The following is a 12,500-nucleotide window of genomic DNA, read 5'->3' on the forward strand; positions in this document are numbered from 1 at the left end:
AATGATTTGGTTTGATGGGGAATGACACTTGGATGCAGAGGCACTGGCACAGGTTGCCCAGAGCAGCTGTGGATGCCCCAGAAGGTGTCCCTGCACATGGCAGGGTGATGAGAACGAGATGGGCTTTAAGGTTTCTCCCAACCCACACCATTCCGTGATTCTCTGAAATGGTGTGCAGGAATGAGGAACAGCATTTCTCAGAGCTGCTCACACAGAGGTGACACTGACTTTGTTGTGGTGATGTCCTGCTCTGTTAATTGGTTAATTACATACATTCTCTTGGTTTTAAGGAGAAAAGGGATGAGACACTGCTGTGTTCTCAAAAGTACTATTTTAAACCAAGACTGGTATTTGAGTCAGCCCAGGGTGTAGTTAAATCATAACCACGGGTGAGTCTGTAACACACTGCTGTTACTTGTTGCTAACCAAACATCCTGCAGGCAGAAATACTGACATTTCTGATAACATGATGGCAGAACAGTGGGTTGAGGTGTGAGATAGCTGTGATATAGCTAAATTCATCAGTTGTGATGATGATACAAATTTCTTGTAAAAATCAATTCGTGCAGTCAAGGTAAATATCTCCTAAACATGAAGAGGTGCTACTTGTGCCCCCACACCAAGAATCAAATGGCATTGCTGTTAGGTGAGATGTAACTTTAGTGTACTTAATTAAAAATACTGGGGTTCCTTTTGGAATCCAACTATCTTTTCACCATCGCCTTAATTTTTTGTTTCTAAAAAGGCAAGGCCCAAAATGTCCAATTCTGAATGCCCAAGGCAAAACCTTTTTCTTGCTTAGGCACTAAAACACAATGTGTTCATTGCTATAGATACTGCGTGATCTTAAGTGTCACACTTAGGGCTCTGCACAAATGCAGAGGTTCTGTTTGCACAGGATTTCCAGAAAACTTAAATTCTGATTAATCTTAAATACTGATTTCAGATTTTAATATAAACCATTTCAGCTTGCGGTTGTGATGAAAATTTAAAAAACCCAACCCTGTAAAAATTAAGAACCATTAAGAACACATACTTAATATCCACACATCCATATCTGGACTTCAAAGAAGACTGGCACAACTGATACAGAAAGTGCTACTCAGCAGCCTGGGGTGTTTCAAGAGTGATTTATAGCCAAAATTGTGTGCTTTCCCTGTAAATGGGGGGTGTCTGCAGCACAGGTGGGTCTGTGTTTGGAGCTTGGACTGTGTTGGATCTGTTCAGGAGGAGCGATTTATCATTTCTTTGGGTTTACCAAGGGGCAGGGAACTCATGTGCAGGGCAGGTGGGAAGGTGTTTAACAGTGTTCTAGGTTATTTCAACTGTTCTGACTTTTCTCTTGTGGTTTTTCTAATCTTGCCTCTTAATAGAGTCTGCCCTGAGGACAAGGACTTGAACTTAACTAGAGTTTGGATCTTTATTTTCACCCTTTTGGGGTACTTGCCCTCTGCTTACGGTAGTTTTTGGGTCATTTTTCAGAGTTTTGGTATTAAGCATGTGCTTATTTTATACAAATAGGGGTTGCATTTTGAGTACCAACTAGGTAACTTTTTTCCCTGTCTATTGAAAAATTGTTAATGCTGGTACTTAACAACACAGAGGGCACAGGCAGATTTAGCTGTGTGCAGAGCCTGCTCATTACAGCCCTTGGTGCTTGTGGAGGAGGTGCGTTCCAAAAATAAATGCCTTGCGTTGCTGGTTTTGTTTTTTGCGAGAATGTCAGGTTGTTGAAGGGTTTTTGGATGATGCATTCTGCCCTTTTGCTCAGGTGAAGCTGGAGGTTTGCCATGGAGGAGCACATGCAAGGAAAAGTGGGCAGAGTGTAGATTTGGTAGAACTGTGTAGTGTTTTCCTGGGTGCTGAGAGGCAGAGGTGTAGTGGGAAAGAGGGGTTGTATGTGGAATTTTGTAAGAAGTTGCAGATAATGTCCCTACTTAAAAGGAATATTAGAATTCGAAATGTAAAAAAATAAACCCTCGATTTTATATTATTATGTAAATTCTCAGGGTTGGTTAGAAAAAATACTGTTTTCTGATTGAAAACATCCATTTGATATTGTGATGGTGTCATCTGTAGTTCCTGTGATGGATCTGTCAATCCCGAACATAAGTTTGTTATCAGTTCAGCTGAAGGAGACACAGAGACTCATGGAAAGGCCCCCTAAGCAAGGCTGGGAGGTGCTGAGACAGCTTCTGCTCTGTGTGAAACCAATTTCCTCCAGTTATTCAGCTGGAGAGGGCTGGCAGGAAGACAATGGATCTCAAAAAATAAATATGATTAGGTTAATTCAGAGGAAACTGATTTAGATTTCCCTGCTGTGGCCATGAATTACCCTGCAGCCGAGTCCTGCAGATCAGCTGTTTTACACAGTCACTTTACACTCACAGGGAGCATTTTCTGGTGTGCAAATCAAACCTTGAATCCATAGTCCCTAAGGCACAAGGTGAGAGATCATCTCTGTCTCACATATTTTATTAATATGAAGAAATGTGTGAGATTTTAGACCAAGTCTTTTCCCTGACTCTTAGTAGGAATTGTACAGCAGTCCTGGGGCTGTGTTTGCACAAGCAAACGGGTACCAAGGCATGGGTGGAAGTTGTAAATAATATCTACCCCTCTAGATGAATTACACTTGCAGTGATCTCTAGTGTGCAGACAAGGCTTGGGTGAGCCAGGCAAGCTCTATGTTTCATTGAACTCTTTTTGCCCTGGTTAAAAGCATTATTGTCCTGGGGTTTAGCATGGTTTAATTGCTGGCTGCTCCTTAGAATCATTTTATTTCTTTGCCAAAGACTTGTATGACTTTGAAGGATGTTCAGCTGGCTGCTGAAATCTTAGCTGAAACAATACATTTTCATCAGTTTAAACTGGTCCAGTTTAGTAAATTGAAGGATTTTGAATCATTCATTGTTTCAGAAATCCCCTTGTAAAGAAAAGGAACACATCTGCTATGATTCTTTGTTCACAGCTCGTAACTAATCTGAGGTGGCCTTAACCAGGCATTTGTCGTTTCTGTGGAACTAACTCTGCCCCCATGAGCTTTCTGTTCCCTCTCAACCACTTTTATTTACAGTTAGGATTACTTGGCATGTTTTTGAAATGTAGCAAAAAGATTTTCAGCTAAGGCTGATTTGGCTGTGGGCTATGTAAAGCAAAACCTTCATATTTTTGAAGTCTTGGCTGTCCCCACTGTAAGAAGAGTTTTGGTGGTCTGGTAATGGCAACCCACAGTGTGTTAGAGTGCTTGGGGCTTCTCTTTGCTATTGTTATGAACACAAGTGTTGTGCCAAGGTCTGCCAATACTTGTACATGGAGTGGATTTCTACATGTCTTTTAGATAGATAGATACTGAGGAGAGAGTTCTTACTAGAGTATGTAGTGACAGGAAAAGCGGGAATAGCTTCAGACTGAAAAAGAGGAGGTTTAGGTAGATATTAGAGAGCTAGAGTATGTAGTGACAGGAAAAGCAGGAATAGCTTCAGGCTGAAAAAGAGGAGGTTTAGGTAGATATTAGAGAGAAATTCTTGGCTGTGAGGGTGGTGAGGCCCTGGCACAGGGTGCCCAGGGAAGCTGTGGCTGCCCCATCCCTGGAAGTGTCCAGGGTCAGGTCAGAAAGGGCTTTGAGCAACCTGGGATAGTGGAAGGTGTCCCTACCCATGGCAGGGGATTGTAACAAGATGATCTTCAAGATCCTTTCTAACCCAAGTCATTCTATGATTCTGTTCTATGATTCTGTATGTTTGGTTGAAGACTGATGATGTTCTCTTTCTGTTCTAGTCCATGAAGGCAGCCCACTGGGGGAACTTCATCGCTGTGTCCGAGATGGTGTCAGAATCAATGTTCACATCCGCACTTTCAAAGGGCTTCGTGGAGTCTGCACAGGGTTTTTGGTTGCATTTGACAAATTTTGGAATATGGTAATTATTATTCCAGCCCTTGATTTGTAACTGTTATATTGAAAACTTGAAATTTGCAACAGGTTTAAGCAAATAACACACGGAGAAGGTTAATGTGCTTTTGTGGTTCACAAACTTATTTGCTCTGGCACTGTGTGCTGGGTTTGAGATGTAAGTGGTGCTTGGTGTTGGACTGGTACATCTGGGAGGTGCCAAACCATCTTAGAGAGGTTTTAGGTGAGAGAGAAGCTTTGAACAGTTTGCAGCATCTTCAGAGGTTTTGCATAAGAACACAGGAAGGTGGAATATGAAGAATATCAGAAGCTTCCAAAGCTTTCTCTGCAAAACCCAGTCTTTCTGTAGTGGTAGGTGCTTTTCTGTTTTCTTTCACTAACATCACTGAGCTGTCAATTACAAAAGCTTTTCCCTGTTCTACCTTGTGAAGATCTTAAAGACAGTAGATGGAAGAGCAGCTATTAAATATTTGTGAGCCTGGAGGTGTGAAAAGTTTGGAAATGGGGAGGGAGGAAGGATTTTGCAGGCAAGGATCAGAGAGATTTTGCAAGTAATGCAGAATGAACTTTTCTGCTGCTTTTATACCTCAGTACAATTTAGATGATTAACAAACCAGCTCCAAAGCACAGCCTGTTCCTGGGATGGATTTTCTCTCAGAATATAATTTCATAATGCTTTGACACAAAGCTGGTCCAAAGCTGCTTCATGTTTTATTTTAAGTTTGATCTTTCTGTTTCTTTAATCTTTTTCTAGGCCCTGACAGATGTGGATGAGACTTACAGGAAACCAGTAATGGGCAAAGCCTTCTATGCAGAGCCTCAGCTCTCACTGACCCGAGTAGGTGACATCTCCTGTTTTCTTTCTTACTAGGATCTCCTTTTTCAAAGTAGTGAAAGGGGAGCATTGATTGGGAAGCCATGTTTGCATCTGAAATATTTTACCTCCTTTTATTACAGATGACTCTAAAATAACTTGAACTGAGAAAAAAAATACCCAAAACGTTTTCCGACCTTTCTGAAAGTATTTTAGTAGTTCAGTGTTACTAAAGCTCCACTTTAGAATCAGATCACAGTTGCTGCCACTGCTTAATGTAATGTGCTGAGCTTCTAGAAGCTCACTCTGTGGGTTTTGATGTATTTGTTCTGTGTGTTTTTTGCACCTGTGACTGATCAGGTCCACATTTGTCCTGCCAGGGGATATGGCAGAGCATCCCGCTGGTACTGATGTTCCTAATGACACAAGCCTGTGTCTGCAGCCAGAGAAACAACACAGCTCTTTGGCCACTTGAGCTTCCATTCTGGGTACTGTGAAGCCCAAGATCTCCAAAGCTCTCCACTCTCTAGGATCCAGCTGCAAATAGAGTTGTTTACCACGCTGACAACTGAAGAGATGATAGATGAACTTATGGACAATGAAGGGAAAAAAAATGTGACAGGGATGTGCCCATTGAATGGCAACAGCTCTGGGCCTTTTGAACATCAGAGAAGCATCACAAAAACATTTAAACTGTTCCATTGTCAGGAGTTTGCTTTCAAATTCCTGCCATTTAAATCTGTTTTCTGATAGATCCCACCCTTCATTTTTTTAAAGATTAGTTAAAAATAATCAAGTTGTCTTTGTTCCTTTAGCTCACTCTCACAGGGGTTGGCTTTCCATCCTGTTGGTGGGAAGAGAGAGGCTAACCAAAAATCTCATTTGTCATTATTTTGTAAAAGCTTGTCTGCTGCCAGAGTAAAAGCAATTTCTTTTCCAGTTTCACCACCATGTATTCTTAGATTAATGAGTTCATACAGTGCTTTGGGTCTGCTGCTGTAGCTTTTATTATTTTTCTGTTGTTTGTGGTCTGCTCACCTCCCAGCATACCCACATGTCATCTTTGTTTTAGGGAACACAAAAGATCCCTCAGTTTTTCAGTATGCACCCTTTGGAGGCCCCTTATCTTAGGGATTCGTGACACAAGGATAGAAATCTCTCTAAAACTGTCTGACAACATTAAAAGAGCATGGGAAAAAGTGAGCTGTAGGAGCAACTTGGTGTATCTGTTGCTCCTGACCAAAGTTAAAGGCTACCACGTAACACTCTTGCTCCCCAAATTAAATTCCTTGGTGCTTGCATTAAGACAATCACAACCATGCAAGAGACCCATTCACCTTCTGTCACTGTTTGGTAAGAAAGCATGGTCTTTATTGCTGGTGGAGATCTGTCACTGTGTCTTGTGAGCTCTGATTTGGGATTGTAGATGAAAATGCAATATAGAAGGGTGGAACAAGTGGCCTCTCTTGTTTACAAGTGTGGTCATAGATACAAATGTCCTTTTACAGCTGTTTGACAGACTCAAGCTGCAGGAATCCTCGGGGAAAAAGGGAGCTGACTCAAAGACTGTCTCAGAGGAGCTGGCCCTGACAAATGACTCTCAGACGCTGAGTTCGAAAGCTGGATCAGGACGAGGGAGAGCAGAAGAGGAGCGTGAGAGGCAGAAACACTCGGTCAGAGCTGGAGAAAAGAAGACCTCAGGTGACAGAAGTGAAGCTGATGTGGGCAGCAGGACTGCCCACACAGAGGGGGCCAGTGCTGGTGGGGCCCGAGCAAGGAGCCAGTCCCGGAGGAGAAGGCGGCCCAAGGTGGATTATCAGCAGGTGTTCACACGCCACATAAACCAGATCTTTATTCGAGGAGAGAATGTCTTGCTTGTCCATTTAGCACATTGACTTGGCTGAGCCTTTGTCAGCATATTTATTTGATAGCATGACTTGCTGCTGCAGCTCCCATTGTTATTTAGAGTTGTCATTGAGTAGGATGGTACCATGGCTGGTTTCCCATTGCCACAACAAGGCAGGGGAAAGAATTGTAACTTGAGCATCCTGGGCTTGATGCCAAAGCAGCCTCCTTAGATCCCAGTTGGGGGTCTCAGGCGAAGGTCAGCAATGCAGTTGTTTCTGTGGTATGAGGGAGTTAAGAAACAGATCCCACTGTTTCTTAAAAAGAAGCTAAATAGAGAGGGTTGGAAGAGAATTTCAGTGTATTCTGTTACAGGAGCTACTTGAGGCACACATTTAAGGACAGGATCTGCACCTGCAATAAATCAGAAATGCTCTTTTGCACATTCTGAGTAATATCAAGAGGAAATTGCTAAGGAAATCAAGTTTATCTGCTGCTGTTACATGGATGTCCTATCTTCCAGACATAATTCTGACAGTCATTTTGAAATAGTTTATAAAACAGGAGTCACATCCTGCTGTTGGCTACAGGCCTCTGCTATAGTTAGCTCTGTAATGCTCTGTGTGATAGGAAACCTCTTAATTGTAAACTGCTCTTTTAATGTGAGTGATGGCAGGACTGTAACTTGTTTCCAGCATCAAAGCTTAGGCTCTCTTTGTAATGCTGTACTTTGGTCCTGCGTCACCAGCAAGCAGATGATGTAGCTGATCCAGAGACCTCCCTATTTGGAGTTTACCTGTGAATGCTGTGGATGCAGATGGAAACCTATCCTTTTGTATTTCACCCATTTGCTACTTATTGTAACAATGAAGCTGGCAAAGATTGGTTTGTTCTCAGGTGTGTTTGTGCTGAGCACACCCGTCCTGTACTTAAACGCCCTTCTGGCTCCCTCTGTTGAAACCAGAGCTGCTGTGTCTCCAGCCGTTCTTATGGAGCAGGAATCTTCATGGGTCTTTCCTGTCCATGTGAGGGATGCATCATCTAACTCCAGCTGAGCTTTGAAGAGTGCCTGAAAAGGTTTTGAAGTATAGAAGTCAGACTCAACTCATCAGTGTTTCATTTTAGCAAGGCTGTTAAATTATTGCAGATCAGGCCAGGGTTCTGTAGGTATAAACTGCTTTCCAAAAAATCCACGTGCAGAAGTTTGAGGGTAAATGTAACTGTTCCATTATGTAGTCTCTTCCCTTTGTTGTCAAAGGAGATCTCATGCTGCTATTCTGTATTCATCTCAACTGCCTTGTGCTTTGCAGCAGCTCTGTGTGTTTAAGCTGAAGTTGGGAAATTGCTTCATAGCAGGACTTACATTGCATATAGATGTCCTGAGTTCTCAAATTGAGTGGCTGTACTGTGGGTGACATGGATTTCTGTTGCTGCAGATGCAGCATTCTGCTTGCTTGGTCGTTAGGGGTATGTGTGGTGTTTGAGCAAATCACAGAAATCATTTAGCAGGCATTCTGGACACACAAAGCAGCTGTTTGCCTCTGGGGGAGCCTGAAACTTATGTCAACATTTCACATGACATGGGGCTTGATGAGCTCAGCTGCTGAGCTCAAAGCCAAGTTCAGCCTGGGACAGAATAAAAAGTACTGTTGAGGCAAAATAGTTTCATCAAGGGTAAAAAAGAAAAGAAAAAAAAATAAATACTCTCTACAGCTTCTTATGAAACTGCTTTACTGCTGTAATCCCATCCCTCTGTGAACTGAGACTAGGCACTGAAAAGACTCTTCTCATGGAGATTCTTGTTTCCCCTCCCTTCTTGACTGTTTGTGTTCATGGACTCTGCAGTTTCTCCCTTTTTTTTTCTTTTTTTTCCCTTTCTCCTGTCAGTACTTTGTCTCCTCAGGACATTCTAAACTCTGGTTTAAAAAGACTGTTCTTGTTGCCCTGGCTTTCTGCACCCTCTCCTGGTTGGCTTTCTGTGTAGTAACCAGAACCCTCACAAATTACTAGAAATATGTGAAGCTAGAAACAAGCTGTTTATCTTTGGTCCTGACTTCCCAGCAGCTTTTATTGCAAGTGAATATTTTCTTCCTTATGTTTTGTTTGTGAGGATTTTCCCCTCTGTTTTCTCGCAGCTTTGTTTTCATTTCAGCTGCTTGGCATCACTCCTCTCTGCCTTTTCCACTAGTACCAAAGGCCACTGGTTTTGAGCTCTCCTCTTTCCTTCATATTTGACCAAAGGCTGACACACAATGACATCTCATTGAATTCTTGCTTTTCTTCACCTCATATTCTTAATTCTGTTTGTCTGCCTAGTTTATGTTGCCTTGTGCATTAACTAAGATACAACTACTGTGAATATTTTTGTGGTAGTGCTGCATTTCCTTGTTGACTGACACTTCCTCAAGTTCTCAGTTGCTGCTGGAAGTCTCAGTGTTTCCTTTCATAAGAGATTTTTCCCTGAAACCTTACAGATGTTTGTTGCTTTACATCTAGGAGTTTCTTTGTTAACATTTTGCAAAAAAGGCTGGTGCTTAGACTTGAGTTGGTGCCTTGATTTTTATATCATCCCTGACCTGTTCTTCCAGAATCATCACCTTGGTGAGCAAACCTGGTTAAGGATTATAGTTTATCTACTTTTTTTGCACTACCTCATTATTAAAATGTTCCTCCTCTCATCTGTGAAGTTGGTTAAACTTCTCTCTTCCAGTTTAGTTTTAAGGAATTATTTGTTGGTTCTTCATTTGTTTCCTACTTTCCTGTCCGCCTTTCTCATTATTTCCAAGCTGCTTCCTAAATACTGCTGCTTCCTCTTCTACAACTTCAGATCTGCCAAATGTCTTCCTTTTCCCACCTTTTCTGGCACTGTATCTTTTAAAAATGCATTATTAAAATGCTATCTTATGTATTTTGTCTATTTCAAGCATCATGATTGTGATGAAGCAAGTGATCCTGTAGGTGTGGTTTCACTTGCATGTTCAATACTTCAGATAATGTTTCTCTTTAAATAAAATTGAATGTCATGTTCTGAAAGGAATTCTTCTACCTCACTGAAATACTCTCCTAAATCTGTTTTAAAAAAAAAAAGAAAAAGAAAACAACCTTTGGAAACAAATGAGCTTTGGTTTGTTTGGTTTTTTAAAAATTGTTTCTGGTTGTTTCTTTCTATTGTTTTCCAAACTCAAGATAAAATTTTTGTTCAAAAATTTTTTTGCTCCCAGCCCTTCCTCTCTTGCTGCAGTGATGCTGTGAGCACAGACACACCAAAGTCTTTGTGCAAATCAATGAAAAGTAAGAAACAGAGAGCAAGGTGAGAGTGGAAAAGCTTTGCGCAGATATGAAGAAGTCCCTGGAAAGGATCCACGGGTTGCCACCTGTCCTGTATTTCTAGGACTTTGCTCAGCCTGATGCTCAGCAGTGGTTCTTAAAGTGTGTTTGGGGTGAGGTACCCAGTTACTACAGGGAGCAGTTTTCTGCAATAACTTCGAAGAAGTATTGGGACGATTTGAGAAAGTTTTAAAATAATTTCTAATTTCTGGGATTAGGTCTTAGGAAATGTTTTTACACATGCGCTTCATTTTTATCAAACATTTCTTAGGCTGTGGTAGTAGAAAAGGTAAGGCCAAAGGGAAAAAAAGGAGCTTGTAAAAAAATGGGGGTTTAGTTCCTTCTCTCAACTGACTTGTCCAGCTTATTAATTGCCTGGAAGGTTTTTTTCTGACCTAGAGTGAGGTACTTAGCATGTCCTCCCCCAGGTGATTACTGAATTAATCATTGAGTGCTGTTTTCCATCTGCTTCTTATCCTTCAGTGTTTGGATTCATTGTTTCCTTTGCAGCATTCCCTCCGCAGGGCAGTGTCACACCAGGAACAAGCCTGACTGCCCACTGGGTTTTACCCTTCCATAAGGCATGTTACCCTGCCCAGTTTTGAGTCCAGAGAGCCTTTGGCTATTCGTGATTTTCATACCGTTCTCTTTGATTTTTGGAATTATTTGGTCAGAAGAATTATTTATCTTTGATAATATTACTTTTTGGAGTAAACCGATTTTTTGAAACTTAAAAAATATTTTTTTTATTTATTTTCCTTCACAAAGTACTAGGTTTTCCTAGTTTGCTGTTGCAGTCACCCACTTGCACCTGTGAATCGCTGGGTGAAGAGTGTGCAGGATAAAAAGAGGCAGAGAAAAAAAGATGTCTAATTCTTATTGAACTTGACATTCTGTCCAACATGCTGCCCACACTCACCCTGTTTCTTACTGGCACTGACCTAAATGAGACAGGTGGAAATGATTTCATCCAGAATCTTGAAGGAGAATGGAGCAGGGACAGCGGACTGAAAACACTGAGTTCATGAAGATGTTTATCTCCAGGTAAACTTCCTGTCTTTGATTAAACAGATCAGAGTTATAACCACCAACTCAACACTGCAAGCTCTGCCACTGGATAAAATTGGAAGGCAGAGTCCTGCACCTTTTCAGAGGAGATGCAGTGATTCCCTCAGCCAGGCCAGCTCTTGCCTGAGAAGCTGCTCAGGTACATGCCAGTGTCTGCCTCAGAGCATAACTGCAAATACTGCCAATTAATATGAGGATGTTTTCTCTCCTGCCTGCACTGCTGAGTGTAAAATATAAATGCTAAGGTCTGCAGCATCTGCAGCCCAGAACGACTTCAGTTCATGCTTTCGCTTCTTGACATTGGCTTAAAAAGTTTCAAGTTTGTACTCCTAGGAATCCTGAGACAGTCTGTTAGAACATTAGGAAAGGCTGCTGCTGACTAGAAATAGTATTGGAAAAGTAAGTTTTTATAGAATTTGTGAAATTCTGATAGTAATTAAAGTATTGCAAATCTGGAAAGGCTGAGAGAGTTGGGATTGTTCAGCCTGGAGAAGAGAAGCTTTGGGGTGACCCAGTTGCAGCCTCCGAGTACCAAGTAAAGGGAGATTACAAGAAGGACAGATAGAGACTATTTACAAGGACCTGGTGTGACAGGACAAGGGGGAATGGCTTCACACTGGCAGAGACTAGGGTTAAATGGGATATGGCAAAAAAGGAGGGGAGAGGAATTATGCAGGTGGTGATAACTCCTTGACATGGGAAGGGGCTTTCTAAGCTGTGTCCTTGGGCACAATCCAGCCAGCACTGGGCAGTTGAGCTCTGTAGATGAAGGGGAGGATGCAGAGCCAGCTCTTGAGTGCAGCCTCCCTTATGCTTTGAGCCTTTCACAGCACCTGAACTGGCCCTGGAATCTCTGCCAGGCTCCACCCATAATGACTGACAGATTTGAGTCCGCCTCTAACATTTTGCAGAGGAAAGCCAGTGGAAGAAGGAACTAAGCAGATTTGCCATTTTGAGGCCGGGATGGAGGCTTGGTTTTCCTTGTTGGCTTCCTGGGGGTGCAGGAGAAAGGACTACTTTACTGGGGAAATAGCAGAGATGCTTTGCCTCATGATGTTTACAAGTCCTTTTAGATGTCACTGTTAAGTGCTCTTGCTCTTAGCTGGTGGAAGTGAAGGCCTGTCAGGGAAGGAAAACGCCTTCTGATATTTCAGGGTAACTATCTTACTAGCTTCTAGCTTTGTGGTGCACACTTGGATGACTTTATTGAAAAAGAATTAGTACACCTGAGACTTTCAGTCAGTCTTGTATTCATTTAGAATGAAAAGTAGTTTGATCAGTTTGTGCGAAAACATATCCATCCTTTTTTCCTCTCTAAAGATCAGTGCTCCCCCTCAAGAAAGAAAGGAAAGCTGCTCCTAAAGTGATTGCTTCTGATTTCCACTGCTTCAGAGCAAAGTGCAACTGTGTAAAGGTGTCTTCAGCTGAGACATTATTCTGAGAGGACAAGATGAGAGAAATATTTGGTCTCCCTAGAACTAAAGTGGGCATTACAAGGGGAGTAGATGGGTTGACCTCTTTTCAAGTGGTGCA

At 42.0% G+C, this 12,500-nt stretch overlaps 1 protein-coding gene across 1 annotated transcript in view; it reads left to right on the forward strand.

Annotated features, from left to right (window-relative positions):
* Positions 1 to 3,761: 3,761 nt before the first annotated feature.
* Positions 3,762 to 12,500, forward strand: part of LSM11 (LSM11, U7 small nuclear RNA associated) — a gene marked incomplete at its 5' end in the record, with an annotated part of 9,437 nt that continues 698 nt past the window's right edge. The window contains 3 exons of the mRNA XM_017728043.1: positions 3,762 to 3,920; positions 4,668 to 4,751; positions 6,236 to 12,500. The exon at positions 6,236 to 12,500 is cut by the window's right edge and continues 698 nt beyond it. Of these exons, the coding sequence (XP_017583532.1) occupies positions 3,762 to 3,920; positions 4,668 to 4,751; positions 6,236 to 6,622 (630 nt within the window). The remainder of the gene's footprint in view (positions 3,921 to 4,667; positions 4,752 to 6,235) is intronic.

Source organism: Corvus brachyrhynchos, unplaced genomic scaffold (assembly GCF_000691975.1).
Source record: "Corvus brachyrhynchos isolate BGI_N302 unplaced genomic scaffold, ASM69197v1 scaffold21, whole genome shotgun sequence".
In the NCBI taxonomy this organism is placed as follows: domain Eukaryota; kingdom Metazoa; phylum Chordata; class Aves; order Passeriformes; family Corvidae; genus Corvus; species Corvus brachyrhynchos.